Genomic DNA, 17,784 nt, shown 5'->3' on the forward strand with positions numbered 1-17,784 from the left:
TTCACAAAAAATTCATTTACAATGTTGAATGTTGAGCTAATTAACTGAGCTAATTTGCTGTGATTTTGAGAATTTTCTTTTATTATGTTTTGTAGTCCTAGTAAACTTTATAACTTATTTTATCATTTTCTTCATTCAAAAACTTTCATTAAACTTCTGTCAAATTTTACTTACCTGTATATATTTTTCACTATTACTTCTATAAATGAAAAAATAAATCTTAATAAATGTACTGTAAAATTTATAGAAAAATAATATTCGCATGGATGACGTAATATATTTTTATATATTGTCATTCAATCATAATTAATTTATTTACTTGGGTATTATTTTTTTACAAAAACTATATCATTGATTTGTCAATTATATAATAAAGTCAACTTTTATGTTTGTTTTTAATGCTTATCAAGCACAATAAGAATTTAAATTACTTGAAATACATTTAAACATGGTCTCATTTATGGTAGGTTACATGTCAAGCTCACTCGTCAATTCTAGTGTTATAGGAAATGAATCTAGAGTTCTATTTTTTTTAATTTATTTATTTGTGTTTCTAAACTAAATTTTATTGGTGGAATTGTTGACTTTCATAGCGAATTTTTTTTTCTAATGGACCCCATAAATAACATCTCAAAAATTTGCTGTTGTTATTATTATTTAGAAAAAAGTAGACATTGACCCACAGAAAATATTCAAACACTTGTAGTAAAACAAGCTCATTGATTCTTCACACGCTATTTCACCATTCTCCCTCTAATACCCATATCTTAATAAACACGAAGAATACTAAGATCAATTCACACAAGGTTTCAAAGTGTACATTGTTTTCTATTACCATGTGTCTTGTATGTTTTCATTAATTGGTGCTGAAATTTGTATATGTTGAATTTTCAGGGGTCTGAACTGAAAATATGGGAAGCATTGATTGTATTAGGGCTGATTCTTCAATTGGGGGCAAAACCAAAGGAAGAAGAAACAACAAAGATGTTGTTCGAGGTAGTACTAAAGAAGGTTCAAGATTTTGGAAGAAATTGAGGATTTTCCTAGGTTGCATGTTTTGGAGTTCCAAAGGGGAAGCTTCTTCAAACAAAATCCATCAAATTCATGGTATATATATAATATATAAATATATACTTTCACCATTCTTCTTAGAGTTCACATTTGTTTCTTGTTCCAATTAAAGAACTTATTTTAATAAACTCTTAAATTGAATTACTTAATTTCTATATGGGATGGGTGTAATTATGAAAACACTTACTTAACTGACTACACCTTAATAATATCATTCATGGTTTTCTTTTTCTATAGGTGTTATTATGCATTGGGTGTCCACCATTCTTTATTCTCACAATATATAGAAAAAATAGAGCTAGAAATATCAATTCCTTTCTTGAAATAAGTTTATCCCAATCTATGCATCTCTCAAGAAAAAATTACTTGTGAAATAAAGTTGAATATATTAAATATGTAAGTTACAAATTGACAATTCAAGATATTCTTTGATCCTCTAAGAGATTACAAACTCAGACTTAATTTTATGTGTCTAATTCATGTATGTTTTTAAGCTCCTTGCTAAATTTTCTCTAACCTATTTCCCCCAATTCAACAGGAAGACATGTTACAAATGATGTTGATAGACAGCAACCAATTTCCCCAACATCCTCATCCAACAGAAGAATAAGTAGCCATGCAAGATTATCTGTTCCGGATCAAGAACTGTTTGAAGCTTCTTTGCTTCTTCGAAGGTTCGCTTTTCAAGATCTTATGTTGGCAACAAGAACTTTTAAGGTTGAGAATTTTCATGATGAGAAAGGGTTTGGAGTTTTGTTGAAGGGTTGGATTAATCCATATGGAAACTATGCAGCAAGGCCTGGAAAAGGGATTCCCATTGCAGTGACGGCACTCAACTTAAATCAATGTCAAGATCAAAAGGAATGGCTAGTATGTGATGCTAACCCTAACTAAATTTATTTATCTTCTTTGTTATTTATTTAACCAAATTACTTTGTCATGCTTGTGATTTCTTGAGATTGCACACATCATTATTAACCTTTCTTAATCGTCTTAAACACATTACACTGATAATCTATTTATAAAAAGAACATTACAGTGTGTATCCGGTTAGGGCATCCATGTGTAATCTTAATATAGTAGAGAAGGTGTTAATGTGTAATTTTTTCATATTTTATATAAAATGTTATAAATTAATCACATCAATGTTTATATGTTTATTAAAAAATATTTTCATTGTTTTTATGTATTTTCAGGATGAAATTAGTTATCTCAGTGAACTCAATCATCTAAATCTGGTTAAAATAGTAGGTTTTTGCATTGAGGATGGCAAAAGACTACTAGTACATGAGTATATGTGTCAAGGAAGCTTAGAGAAGCATCTATTCAGCAGTATGTCCTAATGTACCAAATAATTATTATTTAAGTTCGCTTTTCAATAGTGATTGCATGGTTTGGAAATGTCATTTCATTTTTATTTTCACCCTTTATTTTTTTATTACTCGAATGTTACTTTATTGCCTTAGTAAAAAAAAATTCTATTGTTGATTTTTGCTTGACATAAAATATATATTAATTATATGTACAAGATACTAAAGTTCACATATAAGACTACAAGCTTTTTCTATTGTTATTTCGTATTTATCATTCAAGGGAAGACATAAAATCTAGTGAGATTTGTATAATCTCAAAAAGTTGACCAACTTTCATCCAAAATCAAAGCACCCCACCTACATATACATATTCCTTAATCATCTACAATTCCTCTAGGTATGCTCTTAGGTTTATAGAACATAATAAAAACGACTACTAAAGGATCATATTATTTATTTTAATCTAAAAACTAATATATATATATATATATATATATATATATATATATACACACACATACATATATATATTTATATATATATATATATATACATATATTATAAAAGAAATATAAAAATAAAGCATAAAACTAGACAACCTCATTAGAACTTGGATTCAATAGTAGGAAATACTAGGATGAGCTAAAAGAAATCTAAAAAATATTCATATCTCCAACCCTCTGTCTAAAATATATTCTTTTTTTCACATACACAAATTAATTATACATTAACTGTATTTCAATTTCTCTTTTTACCTTTAATTTCGTATTAAACACATGCTATTAAAAGTGATTCATTTATGGAAGAGTATCACACATTAGATTGAGATTGGGTGCAATACCTTTATTCTTCATGGCAATCTATTACATGGCAGAAGAGATTATTAAGAAAATTAAGCCACGTAACAGAAAATTTCTATAAAGGGAGAAGAGAATATATTACAAAAATGTGTGGAAGACTAGAAATTAAAAATTTAGTTATTTAATATACCTTTGTTGGTAAAGTGAAAATGGAGACTGATGGAGGGAAGTCCTACAATCAAAGTATAAGGGTGGCATGACTTAAATCGTTCCAAGTATAAAATTAAGGTGGTGAGAAGATTTAAGAATGAGTGTGAATGGGTTTAGAGAAACAAGTTGTTGGTTTGAGGAAACAGTAGAATGGATTACAACACATGGAGAAAATACATTTTTTTTACATGATAGGTGGCTATAGGAAAGGAAGAATGGATGGTCTTTTAGCTCTAATTTTATCAAAGAATCCAATATAATACATATGTATCTTTTAGTACAAGTGTTGGATAGTCTTTTAGCTCATACTAAGACTGTTGTTATTTGAAGTAGCTGTCTTACTGACATTTCAATTCAACAGTAGGAAATATATACATGTTTTCTCCACTTGTTTGAACATGTTTCATAGAAGTTAAGTTAAAGTGGTTATGTTACTATATATAGGAAATTGTAGTTATAGTTGAAAACTAAATAAAAGTTGTAAGTTCAACTCTTATATACTTTTGTAAATTGATTTTAGTGAGAGTTCAGTGAGAAAAACTTCGAGTTATGATATTTAGTTCATCAATGAGTTCTATTATAGATATCAATTGAAGTTTGTTAGCACTTCAATTTAACCATGTTACTTTTGTAAATTATTTATTCTTTTTACTTCTTCCTTCATTTATCCTTTACTACTAGTTTGCAGCTTCTTCTCTTTTATTATAATTTCATTTATGTTGGTAAATAGTCTTGCAATGATTTATTCTCTATTACATTCCACAATAATAAATTGGTGTAGTCAACAAGTAATTCAATCTTTATGACTTTCACACAAAGTATGTGATTGAGAAATTCACTGCTTTGAATAATTTTGGATTGTGACAATTAAAAAATATGTGCTTTTATAGTTTAATAAGGTCTTCTTGGAACTCCAAAAAGGTAAATCTATACTTGATGCAACCATGGCGGAGAAGGACAAAAATACATTACTAGAGAAGTCTCATAGCAGGATTGTTCTTAACATCAACAAGTCATAAGGTGTTGACGCAAGTATCGAAGGAAGATTGCAATAAAATTACGGAAACAACTTGAATGCTTGCATATGCCAAATGTAAGGAACAAGACAATAAAAGAAGAGAGAAAAATAAATGACACAAGAATTTAACGTAGTTCAACATATTGCACACCTACGTGCACACTACACTATGAAGTATATTTATTTTTTGTATCTTTTAAGATTTTTAGAGGGTTGCTTATATAGCTAAATAGAGAACAATATCTCAAAATACTAAGCGATGTGGGACTAAATTAAGCTCTACAATACTAACAATTCTCCCACTTTGAGCTTGATTTAGATTACCACCTAATGTAGTTTCCTTTATCATCAATTATTCTTGAAGGCCAATTAAGGCAATACAAAGCCTTAACTTATTTGTAGTGATAGTCTTGATCAACATATAAACTAAATTTTTTGCACTTGGAATCTTCAACAAAGACAAGTCTCCATCATTTATCAAGTTTATGATAAAATGATACTTCAATTCAATGTGCTTACATCTAGAATGAAGAATTGGATTTTTAGCAAAATAAATATATAGCACTTTGACTATTAGAACAATGAAGGTCCATCTTGCTCTTTCCCTAATTCTTTTAGAAGGTTCTTCAATCATATCATCTCCTTCACTGCTTCTAAGATAGTTACATACTCAACTTTAGTGGTTGAGAGGGAGACTCTTCCTTGAAGTTTAGATTTCCAACTGATAGTTGCACCACCCAACGTAAAAATGTAACCTGTTGTGCTTTTTCTACCATCTAGATCTCCTCCCAAGTTTGCATCAAAAAACCCTTGTAAAGTGAGATTTCTTCTTTTAAAAGATAAATGCATAAAATGCCCCTCAAATATCTCAATATCCACTTCATAGCTTCCCAATGCTCTTTTTCGTGATTTGAGGGTCCAATTTATCTCTACTATTAAAGTCCAATATAATATATAAAGCACAACCAAAAACTTTGAAGTGTGAAAGACTTACTTCATTTCCAAACCATATATCTTCAGGTAACTTATAATCTAAAGGAACAGATGGTCCTCTATTTATAAGATAGGTTATTGTGTTTATTGTATCTGTTCAAAATACCTTAGGTAGTCCTGACTGGATTCTCATACATCTTGCTCTCTCATTTAAGGTTTCGTTCATTATTTCTGCCACACCTTTTTGTTCTGGTATTCTTGGAACTGTCTTGATCATTATGATCCCATCCTCTGAACAAAACTCCTTGAATTCACTACTATCATATTCTTCACTATTACCAAACTTCAAATGTTTAACCTTTAAAATTGTTTGAATCTCAACCTCTTTTTTTCACCTTTTAAACATAGAAAAAATTCAGATTTATTCTTAAGAAAGTAGACTCGTACCTATCTTGTTGAATCATCAATTAAGGTTACAAAATATTGTGAACCATCAAGTATTTCCATTGAAGCTGGCCTCCAAACTTCTGTATGCATCAATTCTAGTCTTTCAACTTTATATGTATTATACTTGTTTTGGAAAAGCTACCTTTTTTCCGCTTTCCAAAGATACAATGTTCACAAGGCACAATGTCAACATGCTTCAAGTTAGGTATTTTACCTTTTGAGATCATGAGTTTCATTTATCACTCATATGCCCAAGCCTTTGATGCCACAAAGAGGAGCTATTGTTCACTTCTGCAACTGATATCATATCCTTATCTCCAATCATGTAAAGAGATCCTTGCTTCTTTCCACGAGCAACAACAAGATTATCTTTCATTACCTTCCAATGTTCATCTCCAAAAGTGGTGTAATGCACCTCATCATTCAATTGCCCTATAAATATTAAGTTTCTCTTTAAGGTAGGAATATGTCTAACATTACAAAGTCCATGCACTTCAATTAGAGATTCTGATGTAAGTATCACCTCTTCCCACAATATCAAGAGATTTTTCATTTGCAAGGTAAACCTTCCCAAACATTCCATAAACATAATCAGATAATAGTTTTAAGGAAGATGTAGTATGAAATGATGCACTTGAGTCCATAATCCATGAGTCAACGAAACTATCTAAATTAGATAATAGTGCATCTACAATTTCATCAGTTGTTGCATTTTCTTATTGATCATCATCTTATTTCTTTTTGTTGTTGTTCTTCCTTGAAGACCAACATTGATTTGTAAAGGGACCCTTTTTCTCACAATTCCAACATGTGATATCATTTCATACTTTTGTTTGTGGTCTTCCTCTAAACTTTAATCTGCCATGACATTGATTACGACCTTTGTGGCTATTTCTTCTTTTATTTTCAGCACTCAATGCTGAACCAGAATCAGAAGTGAAAGATTTCACTAAACTTCTCCTACAAAAAATCTTCTCTTAAGATCAAGTCACGGATGTTATCAAACTTCAACTTATTGCTTGTAGAATTACCAACTACAGTAACAATTGCACCCCAACTTTCCAGAAGAGATGATAATAAAACTAATGCTTTTATTTCATCCTTAAAAGTTATATGCATTGATGTCAATTGTGCAATAATTGTATTAAATTCACTAATATGATGAGTAACCAAGTTACCTTCACCTATTTTGAGGTTGACAAGTCTGCGAATCAAATACACTTTATTGGCTGCAGGTGACTTCTTATACATATTTGAAAATGTCTGCATCAAATCTGCGGTTGTTTTCTTGTTCATAATTTTGAACACAACATTCTTGGCTAATGTCAGCCAGATCACACCAAGTGTTTGCCGATCTAACAACTTCCAATCTGATTGCTCCATGTTGTTTGGCTTCTGCCCTTTTAAGGGTAGATACAACTTCTTCTGATACAGGTAGTCCTCTATCTCCATCTTTCAAAACCTAAAGTTAATGTCATCAAATTTCTCAATCTTCACCTTCCCTTCTTCCATTGTCATTGCTCTCGTATAGCATACTAAGAAATTGGCTCTCATACCACTCGTTAGGTTTTTCAAGGAGGAGGTTCACTAGGAAAATACAACATCAATGACATCTGAGTCCAACCTTAAGATAATGGATTAATGGATCTTCACCTTTATCTGGTGCTCCACTTTCTCATGTTTACCTAATATGAGACTTAGACTCACACTTGGAATGCTAACACCAAAATTCCTAATTAATCATCTAAATCTAAAGCAAGTATTGTACCCTCATAAGTGTTGTAATAATTTAATAATTTTAGATTGTGGTTCTTCAAGTATGTGCTCAGCTAATTCAACAAGGCCTCTTTAAAGCTTGGGAAAGTGAAGCAAAGCTTGACATAGTTATGGTAGAGAAGGCCAAGAAAATGTTACTAGAGAGGTATCATAGCACAATTGTTTTTAGCCTCAATAAAAATGTATATGGTATTGAGGCAAGTCTCAAAGCAAAGATTGCAACAAAATTATGGATGAAGCTCGAAAGCTTGTACATGCTGAAAAATCGTAGTCAATCCTCTAAATTTGAAGCAACTATTGTACTTTTACAAGTGTTGTAATAGCTTCAACGATATTAAATTGTGGTTGTTCAAATGTGTGTTATTCTGATTCAACAAGGCCTTCTTGAAGCTTGAAAAAGTGAATCAAAGTTTGACATAGTCATGGCGAAGAACGACAAGAAAACATTCACTAGTACAAAGAATATTTTTTATAACGACTTTTCATACTAGTTATAATCCACCAAGTATAAAAAGTGACACAGTGACATAACTGTAAATAAAATAACATTTTTTTATACCGGGTGTAATTATAATAAAAATAAAAAGTGGGCATTTTGGCATTTTTGTAATAAAGAAGAAAACTTTTTATACCTGTTATAATTATAACTGATACCAAAAGTGGACGCGGTGTCATTTTTGTAATAAATAAGAAAACTTTTTATATCGATTCTAATTATAACCGATATAAAAAATTATACCCGTTTTAATGATAACCTGTGCAAAAAGTGGTTTCCAATTCTTCCTGCAGGCGGTTTTCTACTTAACCTGACTCTCACAATTGGTATGAAAAACCTCAATCTCCTTTACCTAACTCTGTGAAACCGCTAGTGTAACCAATTTCTTCTTCCTAGCCTCGTAGTGGTGAACAATGGTGGTTTGCGTTAGAGGTGTGCGACTTTTGTTTCTTCCATGGCGAGGTGCTCATACTCACGACACTAGATTTGTGACGGTAGCACGGGCACGACATGTAGTGTTGGTGTGTTGGTGAATGTGTTGTGATGGTTTGCAACAACACCAATGGTGCTTTGTGACAACACCAGTGGTAGTTCACGACAATGTCGTGGAAGTCTCTCTCTTCCACGATGATGGTGGCGACGTTTAGATGCTGCTCCGATTGGTTTTTTGGCGTCGTTCACTTAGATTGTGAGGAACTTACGTTTTCTGGTTTGGTTTTTCTTTTTGAGGTGACACACGTGGTGGTGTTCATGGTTGCTCGAGGTTTCAGATCTATAATAGAGAGAGACACGATTTGCAGCTATGTGTGGTTTTGCATCTTGGAAGTTCAATATTCGTTAGTTAGATTGTGAGGAACTCATGTTTGTTGGTGCGTGATGCAGGTTCAACAATGATGTTTCGTGGTAGTAAACCTTTGAAATTTTCTTCTTCGACGAAGCAAGAAAGAGGTCCGATAATTTTGGCTGATGAGAGATTTTTATATACCAATTGCACCTCTAAATGTATAAAAAGTGACACTCTTTATACCAGTTATGGAATCGATATAAAAAGTTAATATTTTCTATGCCATTTCTTCTATACCGGTACCAGAATCGATATAAAAAAACCTTTTTTTAACAGGTATAGAAAAGTTTTTCTACACTAGTATTTAATGGAAAAGTCCCATAGCACAACTGTTCTTTGCCTCAATAATACGGTATAAGGTATTCAAGCAAGTTCCAAAGGGAAGATCAACACAAAGATATGGACAAAGCTCGAAAGCTTGTACATGTCGAAATCCCCTAAAGCAAATAATGTACTTATATAACTGTTGTAATAGTTTGAACAATTTTAGATTGTGGTTGTTCAAATGTGTGTTCTTCTAATTCAACAAGGCCTCCTCAAAGCTCAAGAAAATGAATCACGGCTTGAAGAAGGAGAAAAAGATGTTAGTGGAGAAATCTTATAGTGTGATTGTTCTTAGCCATAATAACAAAGTATAAGGTATTGAGGCAAGACCCGAAGGGAAGATCAAAACAAAATTATGGACAAAATTTGAGAGTTTGTACATGTCAGAATCCTTAGTTAATTGTCTAAATCCAAAGCAAGTATTGTACCCATACAAGTGTTGCAATAATCTAAACGATTTTAGATTGTGGTTTTTCAAACATGTGTTCTTCTGATTCAACAAGGCCTCCTGAAGCTCGGACATCAAGCTTTAATGTAGGCATGGTAGTGAAGAAGAAAAAATTACTGAAGAAGTCTAATAGTGCAATTATTCTTAGCCTCAGTAATAAGGTATTGAAGCAAATTTGGAAGAGGAAGATCACAATGTGATTAAAGACAATTGGCAAAAAAAAATGATAAATTCAATAAGTTGATTCTTGATTTGGAGAACATTGACCTTTAGATTGATTATGAGGATCGGAAGTGCAGGCGACTCTGAGCTTCAAGGTGTTAATCAGAAGTTTAAAAGTAACACGTATAGTGTTTAAGACAACCTTGTAACTTGGAGAGTAATGTTTATCAATAACAATATAGGTAGTAAAAGTTGAAGTCAAGTTTCTTAATGGTGGAGGTGCGTTGAATATTAGATGTTTTCATTACAAAAAGAAATATCAACCAAAAGGTTATATCCTAAGAGAAAAAAGGAATGCTAACAACCTTGACAGATAATCTAGTTTTAATATACCATCTACGTTTATTGAAGATATTCATGAATTATCAGAGGCTTATATGGTGTTAAGTAACGTTGATGATTGTTATTGTGTAATGGATTATAGTTGCTCTTTCGACATGATACCTAACCATATATGGTTTCAGAACTTTACAAAACTTGAAGGGCGTTCAATTCTCTTTGGAGATAACAAGTCTTGTAAGATAATTAGAGTTGGAATCACCAAGTTTTTTTCTAAATGATGATGGATATGAGAGAGTTCTTGAAGAAGAAGTTAGGCTTCTACTAGCTTGAAGAAGTTAGGCTCATACCTAGCTTAAAATGTAACCTAATATCTCTTAAAGAACTTGTGAAGAAGGGATATTTAAGTAAACAAATTTGTTTAAAGGTGAGTGGACAACATTTATGGTTATAAGGTATCCATTTTAGTGATGAAGGAACTTGTATGCCTTGCAAGGTGTAGAAAGATAAAGAACAAAATGTACCATTGACTACATTCATCCTAACCTATAGAGATCGTCTATAACTTGATCATACCCTAGTGCGACATACTACTCATTGATTGTAGACAACTATTTAAGAAAGTTATGGCTATATCCAAAACGACTAAGGATGAATCTTTTGACAATTTCAAAAGTTGGAAGTGTCTAGTGGAGAACAAAATAGGTAAGATAATAAAGTGATTTGGAGCTTAAAACAATCTTGAATTCTATTCGAAAACATTCAAAAATGTAATAGCGAGAACCGAACTCGATTAAGAACTTCTAAACAAAATGACCTAATTAAAAAGCTTAATATGACCATTGTAGAATGAGTGAGATGCATTTCGCTAAATGTCAGAGTCCAACAATTGTGACTTAAAACACTTAACATGAAAACTAAGAAAACCTACTTAAGGTATTCCTCCAACCTTGACAGCTTGTTAATATTTGGTTGTGTTGCTTATGCTCACATAAGACAAGGGAAGTAATATGTGTGTCGTTTAAATGCTCTTAGGCTTTCCAGAAGGTGTAAAAGGGTATCTTATAAGTAATATGTGTGTCTTTTGAAAGGATTTGAGGAAGGAAACAATAAGTATTATATTTGTAAGTTGAAAAGATCCTTGTGTGGTTTGAAACAATTCCTTAAGATATTGAACAAATGGAAGAATTGATTTTGAAAGGAGCATAAATGATGTTTGTATCTGGTACAAGTTTTTAGCAAAAGATCATTTTGTGGTATTGTTGTTGTATATTGATGACATTCTAATATCAAATAACATTAAGCCTAAGGTTGAGAAGGTTAAGGTTGGATTGATGGAAAATTTGATATGAAGGATCATAGAGCTACTATGAAGATTATGGTTATTGAGATAATTAGCTGCAATACAATTTGAAACGTCTGTATATATATTGGGAGACGTACTTAAAATAAGTTTTTACGGGTTTGGAATAACAAACTAGAAGGGTTTGGAATGAAAAACTTGAAGGGTTGGGAATGACACACTTGAAGTTTGTTTACTCAGTTCTTGCTTCACATTACAAGATGAGTGATGCAAAGTCTCCTAAGATGATAGAGGAACAAAGTTATATGGATGTATTCCATATGAAAAAATTGTTTGTTTTGTGATGTATGTAATGTTCTATGTTCACCCAACATATTATGTTCCAAATAAGCATATACTAGGCATCATTACCATTACATGAAGATTTCATTAAGAAAATAAAATATAAAAATAAAAAAAATAAAAAATGAATAGCTTATGTTGTGAGTGTTATTAATAATTTTATGTCAAATCTTGAAAAAGACACTAGCAAACTTTTAAATGGATGCTTTGATATTTGAAAGGGTCCTTTCATACAGTTTTAGTTGAAGGTAAATTTAGTCAGTGTTCTTGAGATGTTCAATTAGAACATTATATTGACATAGACTACATTAAGTGCTTAGACATGACAAATTGCATACTATCGACGACCAATATCTGTCAATAATATCAAAAGTTCATTGATAAATTATGTTTATCAATAGACCACCGACGAACAAATATTTATCAGTAAAGTTTATCGATGAATACAGACATGTGTTGGTAAGTACCAGGACCCTCAAATTCATTAGCAAATGCCCATTAGTAAATAGTTATCAATAATATTCATCGATAAAATGTGTGGTAGGGTCTCCTTCTTCCTCTTCTTTTTCGTTTATTTTTTTCCTCCTTGCCACAAACTGAAAGTCATGCCATCACCACCAGTCCAAGTATTTTTTTTCCATTAGCTCTCATCCTTCTCTTATTTGTCTTCCTCTTTCTTCACTTTCTCTTCCTCTTCTTCCTTTCATTCACCTCCTTCTCTAACTCAAGCTACCATTGTCATTATCACCAACAATCATCAATGTCACCAACATGCATTACTAGCACACATCACTGGTGAGCCTCTGCGTCAACCACCAACCTCTACATCAACCACTAGCCTCTACCTCAACCCTTAACCACCACCTCCTCCTCCTCCTCCTCATCCTTCTCTTCCTTATCTTATTTCTTCTCCTCTTCGTTTTCTCATCTATCTCCCCTCAATATAATATAAATATTCAATAGATTGGGTAGGAAATTTGTAGCCCAAAGTGTCAACAAGTTTAACGATAAAATTTGATTGTGAGTAATTGTAATGGTAAGTTATAGACAAAAATATCCATCGATAATTGTGATGATAAGTTATTGAGAGATCTTTCTAACAAATTTTACAGACACATTTCATTCTTACAGAAGTATTTGTTGGTAAATTTAAATGCAAAATCAATCAGAAACATCCATCGGTAAATTAGAAATTACCAATGGATTATTGTTGTTGATAATAAAAAATTCTTATGGTAGCTTGGACACTAAAAACTCTTTCACAGGTTATGTGTTTACTGCTTATGGTACTACTATAAGGTAGTTACTTTATTAACCACTAAAGCAAAACATTGTCATGATGAAAGAAATGAATGAAGTCTTATGGTTGTTGTGTCTAACAAGGGAGATAAGGGTGTAAGATTAGGTTGTCACTGTTTAATGTAACAATAAAACTATACAATTAACGAAGAACCAGGTATACCATGGAACAACAAAGAATATTGATGTTAGGCTATACTTTGTAAGAGAAGAGATTGCTTAAGGATTTGTGAAGGTCTCAAATGATTACAACCCTTATAATGTAATTATAAAATCTTTTTAGAGAACAAGTTATTTCATTGCTTGGATTTGACCTAGTTTAATAGTGATTAAACTTGTAATGGGCTTAGTTGCATGCAAGTGAGTCTCGCTTAAAAGGTTTGGTCTAAACGTAGGTGGATATTTGTAGATATTGGTTTGATGAAATTTTGTCAAGGTTCGATGACTTCTAACTTCATTAATCCAATAAAAGGCATGTGTCTTCTTGCATCAATGAAAAATATAGTCTTATTAAAGAATGTAGCCTCTTAGCTTTTACTAAGACTAATGTCGTTTAACATAGTTGTCTAGTGACATTTGTCCTTAGTAGTGAAAAACATTGTTCAGATGTTTCTTTTCACTTGTGTAGAAATGTTTCATGAAAGATAGTTAAGGTATTTATGTTACACTTTCTAAAACGAGTTGAGCGATGGGTCATTGAGACAAAAACTTTGAGTTATAATCCTTGGTTCATAGCGAATTTCATAATGGACATTGATTGAATTTTTGTAAGACTTTAATTAAATTATGTTACTTTTGAGTGTTGATTTTTTTTTCTTTGTTTATCTTCTATCAATCATTTGTGGTTTTTTCTATTATTGTAATTATGTTTGTGTTTGTGAATGTTTTATAGCGATTTTGTTCACTTCATTACACAACATATAGGATAAGTTGTAGATAAATAAAGATTCAATCATGTTGTGCTAATTTAACAAAGGAACATTCATTTCATTTCTCTATTTTGTAGTTTAGCCAAAGATATAATAAGAAATGGGTGATGACAAAGGTGACAATGATATATAATATATGGAATTAGAGAAAGACCATCTTTAAAAATAATATTGTGTACCTATAGGAATTTTAATGCATAGCACAATAGAAAGCTTGTATGTGGATCACATACAACATTCCAAAGGCTTGGTTCTACTTCTCGGATTGGTGCACTAATGCAATTTTGAGCTCAAAATTATCATTGTATCAAACATGTCATAAGGAGTAAGATGAAGAATTGTATTGTACAATGAATTGAGTTTGAGGACAAAATTACACAAGGGAGTTATTTAGATGGAATGGAGTGTTAATATATACCTATAAGAGTTTGAGAGGTTCATTTTTCTTGTTCAGTTTTAGGGTTATACAGTAATAACTGCAACTATGGTTGGGTATATGTTACGGTTGAAAATAAGGAAAAATGAGTATATGTTGAAGTTTAGAAAAGAAAACTATGGTTGGGTCCTGGTCTTTTCAATGCATTGTTGATATGTCGATGGAGGTGGATAACCTCTATTATCTTTGGATAGGGGTAATTTATTACAATTTGCTACTTGTTTTCATAATCTAATTGTATTTGCTTAAGAGAGCAACTTTGGCTAAAGAAAAGTTGTAACAATATAGTTAGTGAAAATATTGATTGATTATCTCTATATTGTAAACAATATAGGTGTTGGAATCAACTTATGTTTCAACACTTACAAGTTTTAAAATTCTATAAAACTTGATAGAAAAGTTTAAAATCATTGAGACTTTATTTCAAAAACTTTTGAAGGACAAGTTGTAGTTTAGGTCAATTGTAGAGGTTTTTGGAAGCTAAGGGGGCTTTGACCCCTCCAATTTTTTATATATAAAAATAGTATACAAATAAAAAAAATATTTTTAATTATAATATATTTGACGGTCTCAAATTTGTATGCACTTACAAATAAAACTTTGTAATACAACTTGGACTCTTTATATTCCCACATTCCCCATACTTCCATCTCAATAAACATACTCATCATCCCATAATTATTCTCTTCTCTAATTTTGTAGACAAATTAGTGCAATCTAAAGTTGGGAAGTGATAAATTTACTCAAATCAAATGTACATTTATTTCTAAGTTTTGAATTAGTATTAATGTGAAAGATGCATTGATATTTTAATGGGATATATCAATATAAAGATTCTAATGCATTTGGGGGATTGAAGTAAAGGCTTGATAATATCTCTATGGTATTACTTTATCCTATTGCTGAATGAAAAAATAAGAACAATCCCATTTGAGTTCACCTTCATCATAATGGAAGTTGTACTTTTAATATGATTTTGAGTACAATTTCAACTTATTTTGCTGAACAAAAGGATTAATGATTATTGTATATGCTGGATATATATCATACAATTAACAAGATATATTGTCATGTATGAGCAGGAACTCTTCGACTTACATGGCCTATGAGGATGAAAATTGCAATTGGTGCTGCCAATGGCCTTGCATTTTTACACGAGGAAGCTTCAAGGCCAGTAATATTTCCAGATTTTAAGACATCTAAGATCCTATTGGATATGGTAATAACTTGAATTTTGCAATCTCCAACTATGTTAATTTTAAACAACTTTTCCAACACCTTAATACCATTTTATTTTAGGACTACAATGCAAAACTTTGGGACTTTGGTCTTGCTCCAGAAATTCATGCACCAACTAAAGTAGTAGCAACAAAAGGCTATGAAGCCCCTGAGTATCTCATGACAGGTTAGTCTGAATGGCTTCTATGCAATACCCATAAGTATTACTTTTATTCATTCATTCACCAAATTCATAGACTTTTACTTTGTTTTCGACATTTTCTCACTTTTAACTTTATCTACTTCTTTCATTAAAATTGTGACATATAACTTTAGTTACTTTTAATTCTTTTGAGAAAGCTAAGAACTTTTTTCTTACTCTAAAAAGTGATAACTATCAAGGGAATAGTTAACTATGTTTTTTTTTTCATTTATGATATTTTGTATTCATGGACTTGGTATAGTTATTATGTTCGTTGAAAATCTTACATAATCTTGTTAAAAAGTAGATTTTAAATCCAAATTATTTTTACAAAACTGATTTGTAAGATGAGATTTTTACTTATTTATACATTATAAATTGAACTTATCTTTAATCGATGTAAGACTTTCAACAATGTTTGCTTGCTGAAGTTTTCATATTTACAAAGTAGAATGGCATATAGAAACTTTAGACTAAACTATTCTTGAAAGGATTCATGTGTATGAAAGCAATGTTTATGACACAGGACGCATTACTTCTGAGAGCAATGTTTATAGCTTTGGGATTGTTCTGCTTGAAATGCTGACAGGAAGAAGAGCCTTGGATGAAACAATGCCAGCAGAGGAACAAAACCTGATAGAGTGGTTGCGACCTCATCTCAGAAACAAAGCAAACTTTCATTATTTAATGGATCCTAGACTTGAAGGGCAATACCCTACAAAGTGTGCTCATAGGACAATGAGAATAGCTACTCATTGTCTTCGCCTAGACCCTAAAGCAAGACCCCTTATGAGTGAAGTAGTTCACAAGTTGAAGTATCTGCATGATGAGATGGTTGGTGAGCTTGGTCCCAAAACCTCACATGGTGTAGGCCCTTCCAACCATGGTAGTGCTAACAAGTATGCTCTTGGAAGATGTTCATCACCTTTAAGATGTTTTCAAGGTTCACCACAGCACCAATATTACCCTCTTCCCCTACCTCCAGCTCCACCAAATCCTTCGCTTGCATCTTCGTCTAAATCCTAGGGTTTGTTCTTCATTCAACCCTAGGGTTAAATTCCTCTGCACCTTACCACCTTTTTTTCCCCAAAATTTAGTAGAATTACCATGTTGTCTAGTTTATACTCTGCTTAACAATTTAAAGTTTATAGCAATTTAGAAGTATACAAAGCAAAAAGAGCTTTTGGGTAGATTGTTGTGGAAATTGTTCTCATGAATTTTTCTCCCCCCTTAAGATTTTAAGATTGCAATATTATATTTGTTAGGAAAATTTATATTTGTCTTTAAAGAAATAGGAGTTCAAATTTTGTGTTTACTGTTTTCAAAACTAATTTATTTCAACTTTTTTATTTTTATTTAAAACAAAAAGATGAAAACATTAGTCAACTACTGCTGTTATTTATTTTTTAAACATTTTTCAAAATTTACTAAATTTAAGCTACAATTTTATTGTTCATTTTCATGGAATTGTTTTTGCATAAATGAACAAATTTACTAGTAAATTGGGTGCAAGGAGTATCCTTAGTTAACCCAGTTACATCGATATGCGTAGAAAAATTTAATGATGTGCGTAGAAAATTCGATATTTAAATAACAAATTATATATGTAACTAATTGAAGTAATAATATTAAAATAAAATTATTGAAAAACAATGAAAAAATATTTGATGATTAAAACTTTAAATGTAGAGATTTTTAAATAATGAATTAAATTAAAAATAATTTAAATAATAAAATAAAACAATTGTATACATATATACAGTATTCCAAGTACTCTAAAAAATAGTATACGAATGTCCATTAACAAGAATTAGTGAAAAAAAGGAATATAAATTATATTGAAATTATATAAAGCCAATATGTTTATAAAAAGA

The 17,784-nt window shown here is 31.2% G+C and overlaps 1 protein-coding gene across 1 annotated transcript; it reads left to right on the top strand.

Moving 5' to 3' along the window:
- The first annotated feature begins 911 nt into the window (after positions 1–911).
- Positions 912–16,936, top strand: LOC124847978 (serine/threonine-protein kinase PBL34-like). The gene is made up of 6 exons (XM_088112831.1): positions 912–996; positions 1,610–1,941; positions 2,268–2,403; positions 15,573–15,709; positions 15,790–15,895; positions 16,437–16,936. The coding sequence occupies exons 1-6, from the start codon at positions 912–914 to the stop codon at positions 16,934–16,936; spliced, it is 1,296 nt and encodes a 431-aa protein (XP_087968957.1).
- Positions 16,937–17,784: the final 848 nt, after the last annotated feature.

The sequence above is a fragment of the Vigna umbellata genome, chromosome 4 (genome assembly GCF_029865625.1).
Source record: "Vigna umbellata cultivar VRB3 chromosome 4, Vumbellata_1.0, whole genome shotgun sequence".
NCBI classification, from domain to species: Eukaryota; Viridiplantae; Streptophyta; class Magnoliopsida; order Fabales; family Fabaceae; genus Vigna; species Vigna umbellata.